This window comes from Dinoponera quadriceps, unplaced genomic scaffold, assembly GCF_001313825.1.
Source record: "Dinoponera quadriceps isolate SergipeBrazil2010 unplaced genomic scaffold, ASM131382v1 scaffold2791, whole genome shotgun sequence".
NCBI classification, from domain to species: domain Eukaryota; kingdom Metazoa; phylum Arthropoda; class Insecta; order Hymenoptera; family Formicidae; genus Dinoponera; species Dinoponera quadriceps.
Window position 1 is genome coordinate 132,928 of NW_014557037.1, and position 23,443 is coordinate 156,370.

Below are 23,443 nucleotides of genomic sequence, written 5' to 3' on the forward strand. Positions count from 1 at the left end.
CAATGTCTCGTGCGCGTATTCTCTTCCGTTGTTGGTTTCCCGTCGACTATAAATTCGAGGATTCGCTGTATTATCGCGTGGGATTCTCGTATCGAGGTTGGCCGCATGGTGGATTTAAAACGCGATTTCGCGGAAGGTCACGGTTCAAAGTAGCGCAAGTGACGGAAGCCGAGGACGACCGAGAACCAGATAAATACCAACTTGAAACGCTTATCTCGATCCGACTATGGTCGCGCTAGATCGTGCATATAAATGGAATGACATTTGTTCGCAAATGCAATTCGAAACGAATTGTCGTCCATAGGTATATGTAGGTGGACGAGGCTGGACGAATGAATATTTTTTGTCGTCGGATGCGTCATTCCGCGTCGTACAGACGTATTCCTCATCGCGTCGACTATCGATTTCGCTATCTATTGGGAGTACAAATTAGTTCGGTCCGTATTTTCGTAGTCAAAAATGCATTTATTTCAGAACAAAATGAATGAACATATTAATCAAAGTATTGTCCATCGCTGGTTACTACTTTTTCCGACCTCTAGGCAATTTCCGAATTCCATTTCGAAAAAATGTCTCGTCTTTTGAGGCAATCTAAGTTAGGAGCCAATTTTCGATTTCTGCGAAAGAAGTGAACCGGTGACCTGCCAAATCGTGCTACATCCGTCGGAACAACTAGTAATCAGAAAGAGCAATGTCCGGCGAATACGGTGGGTGCGCTAAAATATCCCACTTGAGCGTTTCCAAATAATTTTTTACGACTTTTGCGACATGAGGCCGAGCGTTATCACGAAGAAGAATAACTTTGTCATGTCTTTGCTCGTATTCCGGCCGTTTTTCTCGTAATGCACGGCTCAAACGAATCAATTGATGATTCTGCAAGCTCCTCTTGCGTTTGACTCGGATCTTCATCGAGTAATGCCTCCAATTCTTTGTCTTTGAATTTTTTTGCCTGTCCAGAGCGAGGCTTGTCTTCAACGCTGAAATCACCATTCTTGAAACGTCGAAACCATTCCCTACACGATTTATCGGTTGGAGCATTGTCATCATAAATTTTTACAAACATTCGATGCGCTTCAGCTGCATTTTTCTTCCAATTAAAGCAGAAAACTAAAACCTCCCGCAAATGCTGCTTAGTTAACACAAAATTTGACATATTCAACACAGTAAAAAACAGGGGTTTTGTATGAAACTCAAAGCGATATAAACTGAATATTATTGACAGATGTATAACCTTTCTGAAACCACCGAAATCAGATGTCACTATGAAACATTCATAACAGCCAGAGCTATCTTTTGAAAACGGACCGAACTAATTTGTACTCCCAATAATATCGGAACTACAGAAAAGAGGACTTAATTTTCGTAAACAAGATGAAAGATTCTATCGATAGCGAGGTATTAGATCCGAGCATAACGAAAACATACCTCTTCCTCGTGAGATATTTCCGAGCGATGTTTGCATTTTTTTTTCAATTATCTACTATTCATATATGTGCGGCAAGGAAATTCCATCTGTGATAAACCCTTGTTTCATAATGCAAAAGTTTCTCCTTCTTTGTTACGCCGAGTACATAAATAACTAAGCAGACTACCGGGAAATAGGGAAATTCAGCGCGAATATATTTTTTCGCGGTGAATCACCATTTCGAAGAGAAGCTCATGCAAAGCTCAGAGCACTGTTTTCGCGAACCGGAAAAAACTGGGAGGAACTAGCTCCTGTCGGATGAGTTTTCGTTGAATTTAGGTTCACCTGTTCTAGGCGCGAGCAGTCACACGACGACACAAAGCCCGCGATGAATTACCGGCTTCGCGTTAACACGCGCCTTGTCGCGTAAATGTCGCTATCTTAAATACAATATAGAGGTTCCATCGCACAATACCGATCCCACCTTTGTCCCCGTTTCTCTCGCCACTTGGCGTCTCAATTTCAAACGGCAGCTAATTGCTGTCGGTTTCATCCCCGCGAATGTAGCGGTTGCTCTTCGTTTGGAAACATATCATTTGCAAAATGCTGGCACAAATGTTGCGCTACTCACTTTCTACTGATTTTCAATATTCCTCGTGTGATTCTTCATAAGAGCATTTTGTGTCAATTATACCGCCTATTTCTGAGATTCTCACGTTTACCCATTCAATTTCGTCTTTGTATCAGATATGCGAGATCGCTACCGTTCCTCTTATTCGTATCTCAAGAAATTCTGGGTCGATATTTCAGTAACGAAAATCCGATTCCGCACTGCCTCCCATTGCGAAACTTTTTAATTATCAAAGTTAAATATCTTGATAATTAAAGGGCAAATTATAGTTCCACTAAGCAAAGTTAAACTTTTCTCGAGTACTTGCGAGACAATAAGATTTTACCATCTATTTGCATTCCTGTAGATTGACTTGTTAAAAAATTTAGCTTTCTTCCGATGCTTTAGATGCGATTACAAATATAATGTCTAAAAATTATCGAGGCAAAATTAAATCGAAACAAATTTATTAAAATAGTCGCATCGGAGAATCGAGGTAACCTCCACGGTATTTTGTACAAAGTAAAACTCGCGACGGACAGCCGTACTTGGCGCGTTAAACGTGCGGCGAAAATGTGGGTCAACGCGGTACGCTATCATACTATGCGATTCTTTGTTATGACTAAGAAACATACCATATATATAATTAATTAGTAACTACAATGTCCTGTGCGCGCAATAACGCTCAATAATTCAATTAGTACGTTAAAAAGTAGATCCAGCGCGGTTACATCGTAATGCGTGCCTGATTGATCTAATCAATTCAAATTATTTTTCACAATGGCCCACGGTTTCTGTAAAATGTGCTGCGCAATCGTTTTCACGCCTGTGCGATTAATCAAATTTCTCATTATCGCGCTGTCACGTTACCGCGCACTTTCAGGTCGACGTGATATGCATGTACAAGCATTTTGTGGTCGAAGAGAAATAAAGGTCTACAAATTACTCGCGGATGCATTAATTGCTAGTTTTTCCTCCATCGACGGGTACATTCAGCAGGAGCTGAGTATAATTATGAAACTGATCGCGAGTCATCACAGCTAATCGATAGACATGTAACGGATCGGTATAAAACAATCAGGAGTCTTGTCACATGTGACTTTGCCTCGTCTATTCTGTTTTTTATTTTTTTTGTAGAAACGTATCACCATTCTACAAATTAAGAGGAAGGGATAATTATATAGAGCGTATGTATGGAGTTACACCTCGAGATTTTTCATTAGTTCTCTGTGCAAGTTGAATGAAATTTGCGGGGTCGAACGAAGATTTCGACTCGAGAATTAACGATGCGTAAATAACCGTTCAATTGCCCAAGTTACATAATTGTTGTAGAGCCACGTAAACGCACAAATGAGTTAGATTTACGTGAATCGAACAAGCTTTCGTTGATTGAACGTCAAGACGACAATTAATTCTGCACCGCGCGCGATATCATTTCTCTGAATTAACAAAATGACGAGGAAACATTCGCGGCTCGCACATGTAAGGTAAAGGTGTAATAGCGACACCCACACATACGGGCGCTAGAATCTCTCTCTCTCTCTCTCTCTCTCTCTCTCTCTCTCTCTCTCTCTCTCTCGTCAGTAGTTGAATGAATGTTGAGATAAAAAAATTAAGAGTAAAAAATTAGAAAATGACAATTCGACAAAGATTTCAGCTCAACGGCCGAACGAAGAAATCCGACGTCATTATCACGCGGTGGAAATTCTTTCTTGAGGAAAAGTCGATACTGCTAGCGCGCGATACGTCAGTCACGAACGCTCTATTTCGATGCAGGCGCAATACCGTCCTCGTATTCCGACGAGGACGCGCGCCGTATACGCTGATATCCGGAATAAAAGGCGGCGGTTTTTAAAAGCAGTTTCACGCGAACACTATATGTCACAGAGTCGGATCATTTTTGCGCGACTGACTTTATCGACTTTGTCATTCAACAATGAGCGAGTATAACACAGCTGTCGCCCGACAAAGAAATGAGACAATATTCGAAAACGGGGAGATTAATTTAAAACGCAAAGAAAAAAACAAAAAAAGAAAACGTTACACATATGTGTCTTTGTTTTGCTCCCGACGAGAGTCGAGCCGTCAAATGAGAGAAGGCGCGAAGAACACGCAGGAATTTCACGTTTCTGAGAAAAGGATTACACTTTATGTTCCGCCACATTATCTCGCGCACGGTGAAATGTGTCATTGAGCGGAAAGGCTTACAGATGACGGTGGAATTCGTGTCGCACGCATTCGCACATGGATATAGGGACGTTATTTCACGTGAAGGAAGGCACGATGTGCGTCAATACACAGGATACAAATATCGCGGATATTTAGTTTTCCCGCCCGTGTTCGTTCAGTACGATTCTCTTCCGACCGGTCGTTCGGTTACGTACAAAATTAATCGCGAATCTTCTCGCGAACGGAGATTTGGAAGAGAGATTCCACCCAAGACGTGGGCTTTCGTACCACCGATGTGTACACATTGAGTAGGTTGGATCGGGCGCTTCATTCGCGAAGCGAACTCACGGCCGTTATTAATGAAAGAAAGAGAGTCTCGGGAGCGCTGGATTTTACCGAGAAATCCTTACGCACGTTCGTACGAGCGAGGCGAAAGTATCGAAAGAACGATGCCGCGCGGATAGTCACGCGATGCAGGTCGAGCGCTCTGGGACAGCAGAACGCGATCTCGAGCGTGACGCCGCACTCGCGGCGAAACAGTGACAGTAACACTCACCTGGTGGAGTGATCGACGAATGAACCACCATCCAGGAGTCTGAGCTTGGCGAACAGCACGGCACTGACGAAAGGCACCGCCGTAAGCTCCTCGAGGTCGACCTCCACCGAGAATTTATACTTCTTCTTTTTCATCATGAAGGCCATCTCACTGAGGCCCGGACACCGCGCACTTGGAATTCCGCCGGCGCGAGTCCTCGGCTCTGTCCACCGTGTCTGCGAACTCTCAACGAGTCCTAAGAGCCTCGAGAGTCCTGATCGCACGATTCAAGCGGTGATCCCGAGCGATCGGCGGCACTCACTGTTGCGCTCTGACCGAGCGAGTCATTCCGGATGTTCGATCGCGAGAGATACAGGTGGTTCGTGTAACACGAGACGTACTGCTAGCCCCATCGGAGTCATTTCACTTTCCCAGTGCGCGAACGCGCGCACGGATGCACGGTGCTTGATAACGCGCGATTCCCGCCACCGGGAGGATTCTCCCCCAAAGGGGAAGAGACGTCTCGGGAAAGAAGTGCGGACGTACTCGTGATGGGTCAACGTGGCGGGCGACCCTCCTCGCGGATGCTTCATCGACGTTCGCGCTGAGATTCAAGAGGAGGAGCTGCGAACGGCGTGCTCATTCGTCATCCTCGTCGTCGGGGCTGCGAACAAAGCCAAACGGATCGTTTCTTCATTTCGAAGCCAATCAACTCGGGAGGCGAGAAGATGGGAAAAGCGGCCGGTTCGGACGAGAAGAAACATCTCGCGGCGGGCTCACTTGTTGCGCGGAAACTAACGACGTATGTCGCGCGCCGAGACTTATCGAAACAATTAGCCTACGCCGATGTCTGTCATTCGGTGTACCAGGAATACGCTTGATACTTGAACTAACATCGTGTTTTTCTTTTTTTCGCGATTATCAAGCAACATTCGTCCTTTGCTGTTTCCCCGGGTTGACCTGACAACTCGCGACATGCGAAACGGTAACGCACGGAATTAATTACGGACTAATTTCGAAAATGCTAATTACACGCGGAAACGAGCGAAAACGGAGCCCGTTCTTCCTGGCGTCGAGTTTCGGTACGCAAACTGGGTGACGCAGAGCCGACGCGACGTATTCCGCGCGGCTAATGCAAGCCGAGACCAGAACCCGGAACAAGCCGTCGGTTAAAAAACGCGGTCCGGTCGCACGAGGCGGGAATTTAAGCCACCGAAGTGGGAACGACGACCCGAGTATTATGAAGACCAGGCGGAGAGAAAAATGTTTGAAAGCTTGACGCGAAAATTTCATGCTCTCAACGCGCCGCGCGTTTTAAGAACGACTTTTCCAACAAGCGTTTCGAAATTTATGGTAAGGAATATGTACGTACGTACACATGCCTATTCTTTTGCTTCTTACTCGAATCAATTTTTAATCTTCGACCCAATTAAGAAATACCGCACGACTGTGCAAAACCGAGAAATTTAACGAACAAACACTTAACAATTTTCGGGCAGAGGTTTGTTATCAAAACTCTTCCAAGAGACGCGATAGTCGTGTGAACAATGACAAACAATCTCTACTAGCTTTGTTTTCGAGATAAAGATGTAGAATTATGCTCATATGCGTCGATAATCGAAATCTTTACTAGGAAATTGAGTGATTTTTGATCACGATCGTTATCGTTGTTCTGTTCGTCCAAAAGTTAAGAGGACGCTCATTGACAATGGATTATCCGGCCATCGAGCGTCATTGGTGTCGATATCCACTCGACAATCTCGCTGTTCGCTTACTCATCCGACTTTTGAATCGGAACAATCGCGATAAGGACAACCGACAAAAACGTTATCTGCAATCTCCACGCTAATCTCCGCGTTAATCTCCCGGTATACCCAAATAACGGGTTAGAGAGTTGACACTTACATACAACATCGTTTCTTCGCGTGCGCCGTACAAATTACGCGTGTAAGAAAAATGTGGAATAAATTTCTCTTATACATACGTTGCACGAACATTAATTAAGATAATTCCCATCGTACAGTTCTTGGCGCGTCGCCGTTAAAAATTACTCAAAACGATGCATCATTCATATTCACCTTTAAACTTTTAAAGCCACATACACATCCCGACTGTCTTAATGTTCTCAACGGCGAGATATTACAGAGTGTCTTGTGTGATCAACTATCTATAAATGGCTGTCCTTTTCTGGATCACACGGCCCTAACCATGACGTATAAATAGAGGAGAGAAACTTTCATTAACCACGATCAACGATATTATTTTGCGCGTATCAATACCTTGGAACGAAAATAATCAAAGTTATCCGATAGCTTGGAAATAGACGAAATAACTCGCCGCGTTGCAGGGCATGACGTTACAGTGAAGAGATTTTTCGCGAATTAATCACAAAAAAGAATACGCCTCCGAGAAGAAACTCGGATATTCCGGGACATTTTCTGTAACCGTAAAACAAATTGAAATTTCTCGTCCAGTCCGCGAAATGTTACTTCAGTTTCGGACGATGTTACGTCGCCGCAAGTTGCGATGATGCGCGACACATAGCCTAAAGCGTCCCCAATTAAAGCTTCGGGACAGGTTGCGTCGCATTCACGCTCAGATGCGCGTCTTTACGTGCACGCGACGATTGTGGAAAGTAGCGCGATAAAAACGCGCCGATAAGAAGGCGCGTTTTATCTCTTTCTCTTTCTCTCTCTATCAGTCGTCAAGCAGCTGACAGTTCGGCAGCATTTAACGAACCGTGATACGGGACATTGTCCTTTTTGCGAATCCCCCTCGAGTTTTGTCGCGACTCCATTTTCACGAGAGTGCCCTCAGGTCGCGGGCCGATTTCCATTGCCCAGCATTGATCGATCGAGCCCGAGATCGAGTCGACGTGATGCAACGCGACGCGCGTATCGTTGCAGCTGACGAGAGCAGCAACGGCCAATTTCTTGTCACGCGATCATACGCGAAGCAAACGTCCAGCCGTAATGGCAGGCGCCTGATCTTCGCCCCGTGTGTTACCTTTATAATTTTTCCTATCTCTCTCTCTCTCTCTCTTTCTCTCCTCTTTCTCACGTACCCAGACGGTTATTGTGGACGATAGAAAGGATTTCGATGGACCGATTCCTCGGATACGCTCTCACATCGCGCACAGATCTCGGCGAATGTCGAGGTAACGCGCGACGGCAATTTCACCGCGAATCGTCCCATGATGGCAGATGCAATTTATAACCTCTCTCGCACTTTCTGGTCCGCGCGCGCGCGCGCGCGCTCGTTCGACACTCGTCACGACAGCCCGATATATCCCGCTGTTCGGCGCTCCTTTTATTTTCCTCTCTTCTTATTCGACTGGCTCTCACGTTCAATCTCGAGGATAATTACGGACGAGTATCGGGTGCGGATGTTCTCGCGTTCAAGTCGCGACAAATTGAGAGCGTAGCTCGTACTTACCGTGTTCGTTAAACGTTCTCGTCTCAGTGCAACCTAACCGATCTCGCGCACAAGCACACTTCTCATATTCACAAGTCCGTCTCAGCGAGTCTCCCGTTGTTCCTCGGCGCGCGAAAACACGTAGGCTCCGAGAACGAACGAGGAAACTGCGGACCGCTTCGTCACATCCGACGTAACGGAGCTCGTCTGGCTCGTCTATGAACTGATCCGAACTGACGCGACTCGAGCTACTCGCGGAACGCGCCGGCGCGTAACACTGCGCCGTCTGTCGAGTGTATTCGAAGCTCGCCAATTGGTCGACAGTAAAGACCGGAAGGAAGAATGAAAGAAAGATACGATAGATGAGTTTTGCTTCATCTTCGTGTGCGAAGCGCCATGTTTAAGAAAAACATGCGTGCATAAACTACGACGCCGATGTTCACGAATTTCCTCAGTGGGTAACGCGCAATGTCATCGACGAGGTAAAGGTCTCCCGAGTTAATAAATAAGAAAAAGTGTCGTCACTAAAGCTGTGTGTCGCATTGGTCGCAATACCTGTTACGAGGAATTTCGCATTGGCTATAAACGCAGACCAGTTGGTCCCAAGTTGTCAAGTTGAGTCTGCCTGATCGTTTCTTTAAAAAGTACGGTGAAACGCTACCGATTTCAACTGCGGGCATGGCCGCTTTTAGGCTTCTCTTTGACACTAGCAAAACGGTTCGTCGAATGATGAGGAAGATACGCGTCGCCAGGTGACAGCAGACGTCATAGTCAATCGCTGCGGGGTGAGCAATGTTTCGATATATAACGTAATCACCGATATTCGTTATAACGAATAAATTAAGTTTTTCCGGCATCAATCGATTTCTCGCGTATCAGACTGTAGCTGTGCAATTACTATCGGACACTGGGAAGGATACTGTTAATTTTATAACAGAGTTAGTACTTTTTCATTTCACTACTTTTCTTTATATATTTTATATTGATGCTGATATGAGTAGTTGCATAATGACTGTTGTTTGTCGGATTGACAATATACTGTTTTAAACATGTGTCAATTTTTATATTTTCAGTTATATCCGATGCCTCTTTCCTTGCCTGGCACCTTTGTACGATGCACAATGTATGACGCATAGTATAATAATTGAAAGTCTAACATAGGACCTGCAAGAATCATAAATGATTGGCCGACGTTGCGCTCTTTTTGCCCTCGGCACTTTGCTGATCCTGGTTCTTGGTGTGAATATATACTTTATTCGGACGATTGTCGAGAGTTCTTCGCAAAAGACTTATTCCAAGGACCTACCAGTGTCTGTACCAAAGGCCAAACAGGATCTTTCTACATCTTCACAGCCTATTGAGAGAAACTCACAATTGCGATCAAGATCCATTGCCAAAAATATGAACGAGAGGATCAAAGAAGAAATTCGTACATTACCGTCCAAATACTTCAAGCAGAACACTAGCTATAGCCTTGTCTTGGAGCGACTAATGACTGAACTAAAAATAATGCCAAGTGTCCGGGGAGATATTTGGAATATTCCAAATAACAATGTTAGTTGGAACCATTTTTTAAGACTTTGTGTCTGGAAGAAATCTTAGAATTTAAAACCAAAATTTCTACGTGGATCAAAAGTAATTCTTTTTACAAGAGAGGAAACGAATTGAGCAATAAATTGTAAATGTAAAGCATTACTAAAGTGTTTCGATGAAATTCTGATCTTCAAATATATTGATAACTGAGAGTGTGGAGAATAAATCTGTTAATCTCCTCTATGTTTTGTGGTGCTTAGTGGCCTGATGCTCACCAGTTGATTCCACCGGCAGCTCCAGAGTTAGGCACTATTTTGAAGATTCTGCGGCAATCCAGGGTGATCCGTGCGGATAATGCTCCGTTGGGTACACAATTGAAACTGATGCTGAATCTGGAAAATGGCGTGAGAGCATTGTTCAAACCACAGTGGTACTCGAGAGACGCCGTGATACGTGGACCAGTGTATTACGGCAAGGACCGACACAATGCCGAAATAGTGGCCTTCCATTTATCGTCCTTGTTGGCGCTTCGAAGGGTACCCCTTACCGTTATACGTAAACGTACGTTGAAGTTGTGCGAAACGATGAGGTTTGGGAAAGCATTTATCCAAGTTGTACGATATATCAGCACTTATCATACATGCATATATGTACATGTAGTGTTAATTTTTGTAAGAAATTAATAAAAAATAGTAGCTGTATTCTTATAGTTGATCTGAAGGAGATTCGTAACTGCGCGACACCAGCATTGTACACGACTATGTATCAGGAGGGTAATGACACGTGTCTATATGGCGTTTGTCATTATTGCTCTCCTGCAGACCCCGTTTGCGGTACAGGAGATATTTTGGAGGGCGCCCTTATCTTCTGGCTTCCGCGATACTTAAGACTGGTTAAACATCGTCATCCTTGGCAGCGAACCTACAAAAAGAATAAATTCGCCACGTGGGAAGTCGACGAGGCTTACTGTGATAAAGTATATGATTATATTGTTTTGTTTACACGTAACACACACATACACACGCACGCATGCACACACACACACACACGCACGCACGCACGCACGCACGCACGCACGCACGCACACTATTATATTATTACATAAAACAATTCTTATAAATATATATCCATTACAATATAGCATCAACTTTTCTACTTACCCAATATTATTATCGTAATTTAATTTCTAAATTGCAATTAAATATGAGCAGACGAGACTCTCAAGTTAGCTGTTTATAGGTCAAGTGTCCTTCCTCCCCTCGGTTTAAATATTTCTAATTTTGCACTCTTGCAGTGTTGCGCTTCAGCTTTCCGAAAAATTCTGCAGGAATATGCTGATTATTGTTTCAGGTGAAAGACTCCAAGGCCTATTCACCGCAGTCGTCGAGCAGACTTTTGGATCTGATTGACACAGCGATCTTCGACTTCCTGATGGACAATGGTGATCGTCATCATTATGAGCTTGCACAAAACAATTTCCACAACCCAGCAGTGTTATTAATCGATAACGGAAAGAGCCTAGGCAATCCCGATGTGGATCATCTCGACATTCTAGCACCTCTTTATCAATGTTGCATGTAAGTACAATTTGTTAAACTATAAATTTACGATATCCAGAATTACATGTAACACAAACCTGTAATATTTGTTAATACTATATTTAATATTCTGTATTTCTCCGATTGTGGGGACACGTTGAAGAAAAGATATGCTTTGAAAGCTCTTTTGCTAATCTCTTGCCAGGATTCACAAAACCACGTGGGACAGATTGCGATTGTTCAGCGGCGGTTCTCTGAGCGTTGCATTGAGCAAACTCGTTACATACGAGACGGAAATGTCGGATGTTCCGCCGCTTATTACTAAGGCGCATCTAAGTGCCATGGACAGAAGGTTGCTTACTGTCTACGCTGTAGTGGAGAATTGCCTCAGTAGGAAAAAGTACGTTTCCAATGTGATTTTAGATCATCGGTAACATGTGGATAATTTTTAGGACAAGCCAATTAAACATAAATGTATATATTCCTTACAAAAAGTGAGTTACATTCGACAGAATGAACTTTCCATAAAAGATTAAAACATTCTCTTATAAGAAAGTATACAAAAAAGCCTTCTAACAAAAAATATATTTTAAAAATTGAAAACTTGACATGTTTAGGATTACTTACTGATCTTCCTATTACTTTGTCAATTTCTTTAGACATCCTGACGGAGTGCCGTTTGTAAATATTAATAGTTTCTTCGTTGGGAACGATTTTTCAGGAGATACGATGATTATTGTTATTAAAGTACAATATATAAATGAGTGCGAGGTAAAATGAGACGGGTTCAATCACAGATTTGAATGCGATTTATTTGATGACACAATTAATTATTATTATTTGAGTAGAGAGTTGGAGCGCGGCGCCGGAGTACAGCATATAGTATAAATGCAGTACAAACGTAAAAAACCTGTAAATGCGACTGTATAATCTTGTATGTATATTATACGTTGACGTGTGCCCTCGTCGTTGTAACCACGTAGGGGCACCGATCATATACAATATGTATAGTTTTCGTGATCCTCGCTTTATATCTCCCGCGATCTAGTTTAATCATTATTTCAAATGTCAACTATGCCTATATTTTCCACATTTTTCTTTTACGCAGAAATTTAAGCTCGTTTCATTTTTAGAAAATTACGCATCTCTGAAATATATATATTAGTTTCACGATGAAAATTTTAAAGTGAAAATTGAACAGTAAAATTGACCATCGATATTAATAAAGGTGATGATATTGCAATAGTGTAGTTTCTAATAAAATTTATCATATGTGTATATTGTAATAAAAATGAAAATTGAATCATTATTACAAAATCTATATGAATAATCGCAGGACATCATCATTGGGACGAGTTGAGGTTTGATTTTAAGTTTAGAAAAATGCGAGGAAACGATATCGCAAGAGATATTGAGGATCACAAATTTTGGGACTTGATAAATTGAACTTGCGCGCTTTAGTCTATCCTGCTTTGTGTCTTGTATTTACAACGTTATATGACCAGAATTATTGACGTTACCTTAGTTTACCTAGAAATTCCATTTGTAATATATATACATACATAAGTACACATGTACACATTTACATGTATATATATGTATGTATGTATATATATATATATATATATATATATTTAGCGCCATCGTCGTTCAGGTATGGATGTGTGTGTATGTATATATACACACGTACATACACATACATATATGTATATATACTATTTATATATTATATTATATTAACATTTTTAATTAAATAGAGCTTTTGTAGCAAAGTATGTATAAATAGACTATCTTTTTGCACAGACTATGATCGCTTTCATTCGACTTACTCTTTCTTCCTTTCTGTGTTTTGCCACTTCTTTTATAATATGAGCAAAATTCCGCGATCCTCCGTTTGTCCTCGAGATCTTCACAAGTCTGTGTCTAGATAATTTTTATCTGAAAAATAGTCGGACGAGAGAGAAACCCTCCATTCTCTAAGGGTTCTCCGGTTCGAAACCGCTCTTTCTTATCGTTCTGCCATAATACTGTATACATCGAATGACAAGATAGACGAGAGATGTTCTTTAATTGCGCTTACGCGCTGTTTCGTCGCGAATAAAAAAATGCGTCCCTGCAAAATATAATTCTGCAACGGCAGCATGGAGATTATTGCATTACGTTTGTGCGTACGCTTCGCGAAAAAGGCACCAAACGAAAAGAAATTGATTGAGGATATCATTCTGCTACATTCAACTCTGACATATCGCGCTGAGCTCTTTACGAGACAAATTTCAGCGATGCGATTAAAGGAGGAATAAAGAGAAATTAAAGGAAAAAAAAAAAACATTTCTACCAAGGAGTGGGACTACATATGTTTCCTCCATTAACATAAAAATTATTTTTATTCAGTAACCGAATGAGAATAGTTTCAATTTAAAAAGGAAATTGCAAAAGATTTGAACATACTTTCTAATCTCTCTCCAAGAGAATTCTGGAAAAAAAAGAAAAAAAGTCAATTTCTCTCGACTTGTTTCTTTTTCGTGGAGCGAGGAGTCGTCGTACATTTGTCATTGCCGTTCGTTCACTTAATTACATATCACACCTAAGCGCTGGACGCACATAGAAATTTAAATCTAGGCCAGCTCTCGTAGGCATCTTAAATTTTCGTCTTAGGTCATTACGAAGTTGTACTTCGTATCGCGCGGTCTTAAAATAACTAGCGCCTCGTAATATTTTCGGAAACTCATTGCGCTTCAGAGAGTTTTAAACGTGCGACTTCGTATTTGTTTCGACGAGGTAATCTCGCTAACGTTTAACCGACCTCTCATCTTGTTTACGAAAATACGGTTTAACGATATTCGTAACTTTCTCCTGCAGCTTTTAATCTTAGAGATGTTTCACTGATAACTTTTTTTTGTTTGATAAAGATATTTTGTATAGAGTTACTTGTTTATTTAATTAATTAATGTTTTTGCTCTGGATTATTCGGCGATCGGAATGATTGCGTAATTGCGGGATTTGTCGATCCTTACTTTTCTGGTATCGTTAATTGTTAAGCGGTCGACACGCGCGGTAGATCGACCTTTCGGCGATGAGCTTCAGAGCGCCGATTCCACTCCTCTTGATGAAGACGTGGAACTGCTCAGATCTTCCGAGTGGCGAGTATGCGACGAATCGAGTGATGTTACCGAGTCGCTGTCGTTGCTGTGAGGACTCGAGTAATTAGCTGCTTCCTGCAGCCTCATCAGCATGTTAAGCTACGAATAGACAAGCGCAATCCCTCCTATTTAGATAATTAACTAGAGAAGAAGCGAAAATTTTTTTGATGAGTACTCACCAGAGGATCTCCCTCGGTGTCGCTGTGAGTACTCCCGAGACTCTTGACGCTTGAAGCTCCCACGCCGGAGGTGTGGCCGCTAGAGACGACATCGTAGCCTACGTCTTCGGGTCTCAGACGTAGAAGAGCGTCACTGCCACCGTGTACGGCGTGCGTGGATAGCCAGGGATAACTGGATGTGATAAACTGCGCCGGGTCTTCCCAAACGGACTCGCCATTTCCATTACCGCTAACGCGTCGTCCGTACAGCGTCAAACCCTCCCTGACCGTCTCCACCAAGTATGGTATCACCGAGTAATTCCACAGGTCGGTGAACCATACCTGCGAACCGGCCACTTCCATCGGGCAGGACAGGAAGAGCCGCGGTCCTGACGGACAGTACAATGTATCGGTACAACAAGAATACAATGGGATCCCCGGGAATGAATCGTAATATATCGTTAGTAATGTCGATCGTTACCTATGGTGACGTCTGAGCTGCTGTGAGTTTCTAGGAACTTGTTGAGATGCAGCCACACACGTGGCAGCCACTCGACCACTGCCGCCATTTCCGCATTCCTCGTCCCTGCACACTCACGTAATTCGTGCTCCAGTAATTTCCTTCTCAGGTAGCGTCCCAGAAATCCCTTGACTGGCTCCATGTGGTTCGCGCATAATACCCACCTGTTTCATTACACAATTTCAACTTGGGCATGTTCAGCAGATTGGTGAATCGTGCATATCGAAAGACAAAAGTGTGTGTGTGTATCGTTCAACCGTCAATTTCCATTTGTTTCAAGTGTATTTTCGCATTGGAAAAATAGTTTGAGAATCGGCCAAAGAATTGATATAGTGAGAAGGACACCTTTTCTTTCTTCACGACACCGTGATTGTACAGATAGTTTTGCGAAAATGTCGATTTGCCTCATCGGTTCGTATGGTTGATAGTTTAACAAAGGCTGACACATACCTAAAGTTGTGATGCAACTGTAGATTGGTAGTACTGCAGGTAGCCTGGCTCATGGTGCCGATAATTGCGGGACACGAAGAATGCCTGGTTCCTAAAAGTCCGCTGAATAACTCGCCGAGGGACGCGGCGTGCTGGAGATTCTCTAGAATGATGACCCTCGGCAGTTCATCGGCAGCATTAGAATCGCACCTCTCGGCGATGTGGGCGAGATACTGACGCAATTCCTTGCTAGATTTATGATCTACATTGAAGGTCGCAACAGCGGCGGCGTCTTTGGTATCATTATCTGTGTCGACCAGAGCGTGCGCCAGTTTTCCAGCCAGGTAGCTCTTACCGGTGCCACTCGGACCGCACAGAATCACCCTGCGATGCTCGGTCAGCAGAGAGATGAGTCGTTGAACGATAGAACGCGGTATCAGAGTGTCTACCGCGAGCCAAGAGTAACCCGACAGCACCAAGTAGATAGTTTTCACGTGGCCGATCAGGTAACCACAGGGTAACAGTTCGGGATGCTGAGAATCGGTGGTGCATCTGCGAGGAGGGGGGAAATGTATAGAGATTTCTTTTTACTCTCAGTTATGCAGTCTTATTTGCGCGAGGAGGATACCAACCTGGAGGCTTCGCCGAGGTGATACGCGGCGACGCATTCGACACCGAGGCCCAGATTCGTCACGGGATCCACTCTGGAGACGTATTCCTTGAAGCAACGTCTCACAGTGGAGTCCAGCGCGTCCCAGCTGGTCTTGTTACTGATGCATACGTTAGCGATCACGCAATGAGGCGGCTCACCCAGGCTACCATCGGTAGAACCGCCGGTGATTAGGTTGTAGTTGAAGTTCTTCTCGCTGCCAAGGTAGACGGCCACGTTGATCCTTTTGCCATCCGTGTCCTGTTCGAGGACCGGTTCGGCGGACGTCGAGCTCGACGGCACCACAGTGTGTTCCGGGACGTTGAGGTCCTCTAATTGGTCGGCCGTGGAACTGGCGTCGCCGTTCGATAAAGCCGCGACGCTCGACGCCACCTCAGTCATGCTGAAGCGCCGGTCCGGATCGCTAGGCAGCGAGGACTGTGACGAAGTGAGAGACTTGGAGGTTACCAGTCGTTGCAGACGTTCGTTATTTTGCTTCAGGTTTAACATCTCGTTCTGAAAGAAACGAAACTTTCATCGATCGATCGGGTGTTGTTATCACAGAGAAATCGCGCGGAGAGGGAGATCCTCTCACTCACCCTCATCTTGATGACCGTATCTTTTAAAGACTCCAACTGATGCGCCGAGGAGAGGGCCTCGAGTCTAATGTCCGTGAGCACCAGGTCCTTTTCCCTCAGTTGTTTCTTCAGCTCGTCCACATCCTCGTCCTCTTTCTTGTACAAAGCTGAGCTGCTCTTGCTTCCCGACAGAGGATTCTCGTGTTCCGGCGACTTCTGACCGTTGCTCCGTGCGGCTTCGCGTCCCCTCGACGACTCGTGCTTCGAAGCTGTCGGCAGTCTGGGACTGTTCGGAGCGCTCAAGTCGCCGCCGGCGCTCTCCTTGCAGTCCTCGGCGTCCGACACCGAGCCATGACGATTTTTGCGCGATCTCGAGAACGCTTTGGAGAAGGAGCTGCGCAACCAACCCTTCTTCTTGTGGTGACTGCTGCTGGCTGAGCAGGCGCTACTCAGCGAATTCAACGATGTCACGCTATCCGCGGATAGTTGCCTGGCCATCGATGCACCCTGATGATGATGATGATGATGGTGGTGGTGGTTGTTGTTGTTGTTGTTGTTGCCAGTGCAGCCGGTAGTGCCGGACTCGGAATCGCCCAGGGTGTGACGGCGACCGTTGTTGGCGGTCGGTCCGTTGTTCAGTCCGGCTTCGGCGCTCTGTTTGCGTAGCCTCTCTATAGTCTCTCGTAGCTCCTGAAGCTCGGAATCCTGGAGAATCGCGCAGAATCGCGTAAACTCGCGTAAACCGAAGTTTATTTCCCTCCTTGGTGAGAAGAGAGAGTACAAATTCTCGAGGAAATTCCGTCATACCGCGAACATCTTACCTTTTTCTCAGCTGTAGCTGTGAGCTGTTGCAATCTCTGGGTCATGTTGGATAATGACTGCTCGAAAGCTGAGACCACGTGTGCCTGAAACAGAAACATCAGCCCTTCTTACGTGGGAGTCTTCGGTCATCGAACTTGCTTCGATGTCTATCCCGTTATCACGGAGGAGATCTCTTCAATCGGGTGCGACCTTAAATCTCGATCGGCCTGAGTCAGCCATTGTTTCCGCGGAAATATCGCGCGGCCGATCGTCAAATTCTAAAACGACGGTGTCTCTTTTCTTTCTTGCGGAACGAGCGTGGAGTTTCGTCAGGATCGTGCACAAAGAAATCAATGGGAGTTGAGAGGAGGATGAGCGTGTGGGTGCAATCCGGTAGTCGCGCTCTCGCGTACGATTCAGGAGGAACTATGCACCGCGCTAACAGCGCACGTAATTCTCTTTTATTGTTTCATCTTATTACTTGAACGCGCGACACGAAATCATTCCCGACGCGAACTCTGACAGCCCAGGATATTTAAAATCTCTCGGTCGGCCGACGACTCTAGTTTCGGCTTCGATATAGATATTTTAAATCTTCGTAAACTTTGGGGGGAAGGAATTATATATAATCACACGTAGAATACAGAAATTCGTTTTTTTTCAAGGTTCACGAAATGATGAAAGACCGAACTTATAATTATCGGCACGCAATCTCAGTATTTTTGAGTTTAACCTATTACAATAACAAAGAAGAGAAAAGTATCCTTTCACTCGCGAGGAAAAGTCTCGGTTTCGCCTCGTTGTCGAGTTTAACGAAGGGTCGGCCGAGGACGAGACTAAAAACTGGACCGGAAGCCTGCGGCAAAAACGCACGTGCCGAGCAAAATGCATCGCGCGCTCAGTGTACAGTGATGCGCCTTGTTCTCCAGGGAAAGCATCGGGTGAGCGCCGGTGCGTTACAAGAAGGACCGCGGGCGTAACACGGTCGATATTTCCAACTTTTGACGCCTCGAATTCTGCGACTGAATATTTTATTCGAAAAAAGAAAGAAGGCAAAATAAAAAAAAAGATCTATAATAAACAAGAAGTACAGCCTATGTTGAAATCAAAAAGAGATAGGTACACATTGAGAGATTTTGATCATTTTCACGCGTTTATGTTCTCGGTGCGGTGAGGCGGTAACAAAATATTTAGACGAAATAGTCGCGCGCAAGGGGAAAATGTCGGCTGGTGGAAAACGTGGGATGTGAAATTTAAAGTGGAGACCTTGGCCCTGAAAATGAATCCTTGTAACGTTAATTATTAAGCATGTGATGCTGGGCCCTCACCCTCCTTTCTGCTCGAGCGATTATACTGAGGCAAGTTGGTGGGAACATCGGGGATAATGTACGTCGTGAACACGGCATAATCTTCGGAGCGTTACGACCCGAGCTAACTGGGCTAACAGTTCCCAGGCCGCAGAAGTGTGATTCTTCTCAGCGAAATGCTACAGGTGGTTTCAACGCCGCGTGAAAAATTCGAGACACGAATATATTGCGAGTGGAAATAAATCTTGCGCGCAAAAAATATAAACATTTGCACATTTTGATAAGAGGAAATTACAATTGTAGAATAACATGTATTGTCTCGGTATGCATTACACTTGTCTATAATTAATATAATATAATATAATTTCTAATTATCGATAATATAATTTCTAATTTTATAATTTCTAATTATCGATTTTTATGGTAACATTGTCAGTACTTGATGAAAATTGAAGGATGTGTTAGATTGATTTACAAAAAAAAAGTTGAAGTGCTTAGTAGCTACGTGCAGCACTTGTAAGAAGCTGTTAAATTTCACAAGTCGGACCTATCCTATAGCTGATTTATCGCATCAGCGACCTTCTAGGTCTTCTGACTATTCGGATTCCGCGATCGCAAACTTCCCGCAACTACAGTCTGTTCCACAAGAAAATATACGGCCTTAAGATAAAACGGTTGGCTGTAGCGTCATTTACTTTATGACATTGGAAAGCTTGGAGTGTATTTGCACAGTATACGCTTTGTTGTCATTCCGATGTTACAATTGATTAAAATGGAAATTTTCAAAATGGGTGCAAAGTATTTCAAACGTTACGAGGCAGTATTTTTAGTTTTACATGTAAAAGGACCAAAATTAACGTATGCTCAGGCTTCAAAAGTGGTTAGAAAGTCAAAGTCATTTGTTCAGAAGTGGGCAAAACAGTACAAAGAAGTAGGGAATGTTGGCGATTTGCTAGGAAGAGGCTTAACCCGTGCGTCGACGTCGAGAGAGGACAAGACGATCATTTGTCTGTTTGAACGAAACTCTACGCTAATATTGCGCTAAGCTCGGAATTAACTTCGTGAAAAGGGTATAAATGTTGGAATAAATACCATAAGACGTCGTTTATATGAATCGAACGTAAAATATCATTCCACAATTAAAAAGCCTCTTTTGACACAAAAACATGTCACAAGACGAGTTGCACGGGCTCATGAAAATTTGAGTAAAGATTGGGACAACGTTATCTTCATAAACGAAGCTTCTTTTTGGGCATGGTTACCTATACGAAAAGCCTGATCGGTCTCAAGTAATAAGATCATCCAGCGGACAGTTAAGCATCTATGTTTAAGATCCATATTTGAGAAATTTTATGGAAAAAATAAAAACAATTGGAAGCTTCAGGAAGATAACGTCCCCAAACATCCTCTGCACAGGATGGAAAGATGAAAATTGCATCATTACAATGGATTGGTCTGCATTGTCCCCAGATGCGAATCCAATTGAAAATGTGTGGTCTTACATAAAGCACAAACTAAGAGAGAAATCTATCTTTACTCTTAAGCAATTGTCGACTAGAATCAGAAAGTTACGGCGCTCTTTACCACTTGAATATGCTAAAAATTAGTCGAAAGCATGCCAAGAAGCGTGTCAAGCTAAAATTAACAATGGAGGCGACTGGACCCATTATTAAGTAATTGTGCAATATCTTTTTGTATCTACTTTAATATACTAAAGTCATTTTTTTTAAGTCATATATTCTCGATATGCTACCGTATACTTTCTTGTGGAACAGACTGTATTTTGCGCGAAATACTTTTCTCCGTTTCTAATGTTCAATCTTGGAACATTGTGTGCATCATGCGTGCAGATACGTAAGATCTTGGGATGGGGAGAGCAACGGTCTTAACCCTTTTGTTTCAAGACTTTTCTTAAAGTGTGTTTAACGAGCCTCGCTGCATCCGGGTAATCAGCGATTGCACTTCGCGCCCCATTTAATTCGGATAAGTTATTACGATCGCAATATCGAGGCATAATTGATTATAAAGAAAAATAAGAAAAAGGAAAGAAAAACAGAGAGGGGATTTCGTCCGAAAACTCTATAGGAAAATGTGTTCGACCGAAAATGTAACTTGAGAGACGCATAAATCTCTGTTCCGCGTGGGAATACTATAAAATAAAGTCTACGACACAACGGTCCACCACAAATCTCTGTGAGGGAAGTAGGGTCGTTTCACGAAAATTGTATCGCTAGGACTACCTACGTTTCTAAGAAATGTTTCTTCTCTTTCCAAGGGAAATATCTTTTTTCAAGGAATTCCTTTTCGAGAGGAAAATCTCGGAGCTGAAGTCCCAAAATATTTGAAGGTATCCCGAAGGGGATTTACTTAAACATTCAACACGAAAACAAAAAGAAAACAGAATTTCTCACCGATATGCGCGCATATGCGTAAGTTATATTTGCTGTGATTTACGTGATTACGTGAGACACACACAACGTCACATTTGCGACTCCAATTGACAAGAGTCTCGTTGTCGGTGTAGAATAAAAATCACAAAGAGCGCCGAAGTATGCGCGCGTAATTATTCAATCGAGACCACGAGTGGTCGACCCACGCTACATTATGTTGCCGTCGTCTTTCTAATGCACCGACGAATTCAATTTCGACGACGAGGGCTGATTATCGAATTTATTATGATTATATCGACCGTTCTCGTACATTGCCCTATCTTCCCGCGGCAGAACAAATCACATCGGTGCACTGCTATAATCGTTCGGAGTCACTGCAGTCGGATCGATCCATTTGTACGACGATTCGACGCGCGAAATATATCTTTTTATCTTCCGTTTCGATGAGTTGCGATTACACGTGAAGGTCGATTAGCGGGAAGGCTGTCGCGTGGCTCTTGCCGAAGCAATGAGATGCTGCAAAAGCCATATTTATCGCATACTGTCCGTTTCGTGAAATTAATCTCTCGTAACGTCATCATACATGACGAACCGATGTTTGCGGCGTAAAATCTGATATCGCGATGTACCTCTAATTATATCATCTGATTTCACTTTACACGAGCGGATTCGTGAAAGTGAAAATACGCACCTCGTGAATTGAATTCTCTCTCTCTCTCCCCCCTCCCCTACCCTCTCTCACTGACTATAATATCTCGTCATAAATGTTATAAAAATGAAAATAAAAGAAAGAATATCCGCCTACTCGATCAATTTCCTGCATTTCTAGCTCTCGCGTTGGGAGCTATTGATCTAAACTCGCGACGAGGCGAGGCACGACCGCAATCTCGACACACCTGTCGACTGTCCCCGGTTGGCGCGACCCACCGCTTCTAACCCAATTTACCTGCAAGGATGGGCAACTGCGATGCCTGTACTTCCTAGTGGCCAGCTCCCACCAGGGTATCACGTTCTGAATTCCTCGTGGTTTCACTGGATCGCTAACCGCGTGTTCGTAGAGCGGTTCCAGGGTCGGTCCGTTTCCAGAAAATCTTCTGACGGGATCGGGTTGATCCTTCGAAAGATTCCCTCGTCTGGGCAAAGTGGCGAAACCGCCGTGCGGTTGGACTTTATCCTCTTTCTTCTCGGAGTCGAAGAGATGATGTACGGTAAAGTAATCCCGTGTATAACCGGATCGCTCCAGCTGTCCCTTCAGTATCATCTCGGTGGCGTCGACCGTGTAAACAGGACCTCGTCGGTCCTCGTCGACGCTCGCTCCTCCGCGACTGACGTCGACAGTGCTCGAGCAATACCTCTGCTGCAAATGGTCGCGGGAGGTTTTCTCGCCGTCGAGGATATCCTCGCTGGACTTGTGAAGCGGCCTCTGAGCGGAGATTCTGGGTTTCCTCGAAGGTAAAGTGCCGCATCGACGATCCTCCACTGATCGCATCTGCTTGACCGATCTCTTTCCGTCCGCCGTTTCTCGGTCGACTCGAGAGCGATTCCTGCGAATCGCACTGGTGACCGGTAATCGCTCCGAGGCGGGACGAGTCCTCGAAGGGTCGTCATCCGTCGAGGACGTCTCGTCTTTGGACTCTGCGCTTTCGGCGCTCCGATCGCCGCGTTTCACGTCGATGATCCCGCTCTCAGCTGGGGTATCTCCGCCGTCCTTTAGATAGCGAGTCTGCGAGATACCTCTTTCCGACGTGTTCAGTAGCTGACAAGTCCAGGCTGGATCCGATTCTTGCCGAGGAGTTTCCTCGGTTTTCGACGATTCCGTCAAGGATTCGCTGATCGCGTATAAGGATTCTGTGGATTTGCTGGAAGAAGCGGTGGTGGATCCAGTCGAGTGTCTGGACGTGTTCTCGATGGAGGAGGATCTAGGCAGCACTTTGGGTGGTAGCTTACCTCGGGAATTTGGCCTGCGAAGGTTGTCCTCGACAACCGTGTCGTCCACGTCGGCGCTGACGACAATGGGCGGCATGGGCGCCATGTCCCTCTTGCGGGTATAGCCAAAGAGATTGCGTTCGGCATCCACTGTCGACGCGTCTTTGGCGATTTTGTTGATCACGCCGTACGTTCTTGGATTCGTCTTCAGCTGCTCGTAGCTCTTGTCGATCTCCGCGAGGTTTCTGTTAATGTCCTCAATATACTTGGCCGTGGTGCGATAGAGATCGCCGCTGGGAACGTAATTACTGTCCGAAACGACCATTCGACGTTCCCGTCTG

The 23,443-nt window shown here is 44.3% G+C and overlaps 3 protein-coding genes across 9 annotated transcripts in view; 1 reads left to right on the plus strand and 2 right to left on the minus strand.

Annotated features, from left to right (window-relative positions):
* LOC106748580 (protein FAM102A) overlaps window positions 1-8,370 on the minus strand; it is a 51,569-nt gene extending 43,199 nt beyond the window's left edge. For all 4 annotated transcript variants that reach the window (XM_014627249.1, XM_014627248.1, XM_014627245.1 and 1 more), the window contains exons 1-2: window positions 8,155-8,370; window positions 4,741-5,383 (exon numbers count right to left, since the gene is read on the minus strand). In XM_014627249.1, the coding sequence (XP_014482735.1) occupies window positions 4,741-4,886 (146 nt within the window). In that variant the 5' untranslated portion in view covers window positions 4,887-5,383; window positions 8,155-8,370. The remainder of the gene's footprint in view (window positions 1-4,740; window positions 5,384-8,154) is intronic.
* Window positions 8,371-8,464: 94 nt separating this feature from the next.
* Window positions 8,465-12,664, plus strand: LOC106748581 (glycosaminoglycan xylosylkinase). Of its 4 annotated transcripts, XM_014627252.1 has the most exons (8): window positions 8,465-8,918; window positions 9,013-9,071; window positions 9,207-9,687; window positions 9,927-10,227; window positions 10,377-10,642; window positions 11,017-11,243; window positions 11,410-11,604; window positions 11,864-12,664. In XM_014627252.1, the coding sequence occupies exons 3-8, from the start codon at window positions 9,313-9,315 to the stop codon at window positions 11,982-11,984; spliced, it is 1,485 nt and encodes a 494-aa protein (XP_014482738.1). In that variant the 5' UTR covers window positions 8,465-8,918; window positions 9,013-9,071; window positions 9,207-9,312; the 3' UTR covers window positions 11,985-12,664. The 4 variants fall into 4 exon arrangements, with proteins under 4 accessions (XP_014482738.1, XP_014482736.1, XP_014482737.1 ...); XM_014627250.1 differs by having other exon boundaries at window positions 8,465-9,071; XM_014627251.1 differs by lacking the exon at window positions 9,013-9,071.
* A 225-nt stretch (window positions 12,665-12,889) lies between these two features.
* LOC106748583 (protein sickie) overlaps window positions 12,890-23,443 on the minus strand; it is a 76,935-nt gene continuing 66,381 nt past the window's right edge. Inside the window, exons 17-23 of the mRNA XM_014627254.1 lie at window positions 17,500-17,583; window positions 16,700-17,383; window positions 16,084-16,616; window positions 15,473-16,003; window positions 14,984-15,186; window positions 14,524-14,891; window positions 12,890-14,443 (exon numbers count right to left, since the gene is read on the minus strand). Of these exons, the coding sequence (XP_014482740.1) occupies window positions 14,285-14,443; window positions 14,524-14,891; window positions 14,984-15,186; window positions 15,473-16,003; window positions 16,084-16,616; window positions 16,700-17,383; window positions 17,500-17,583 (2,562 nt within the window). The 3' untranslated portion in view covers window positions 12,890-14,284. The remainder of the gene's footprint in view (window positions 14,444-14,523; window positions 14,892-14,983; window positions 15,187-15,472; window positions 16,004-16,083; window positions 16,617-16,699; window positions 17,384-17,499; window positions 17,584-23,443) is intronic.

Excerpts from the sequence above, each read along its gene's own strand:
- LOC106748581 (XM_014627250.1), top strand. The coding sequence starts at position 9,313 with ATGATTGGCCGACGTTGCGCTCTTTTTGCCCTCGGCACTTTGCTGATC. Across the intron at positions 9,688-9,926 it reads GGAATATTCCAAATAACAAT|TGGCCTGATGCTCACCAGTT; the intron begins GTTAGTTGGAAC and ends TGTGGTGCTTAG. Across the intron at positions 10,643-11,016 it reads ACGAGGCTTACTGTGATAAA|GTGAAAGACTCCAAGGCCTA; the intron begins GTATATGATTAT and ends TTATTGTTTCAG.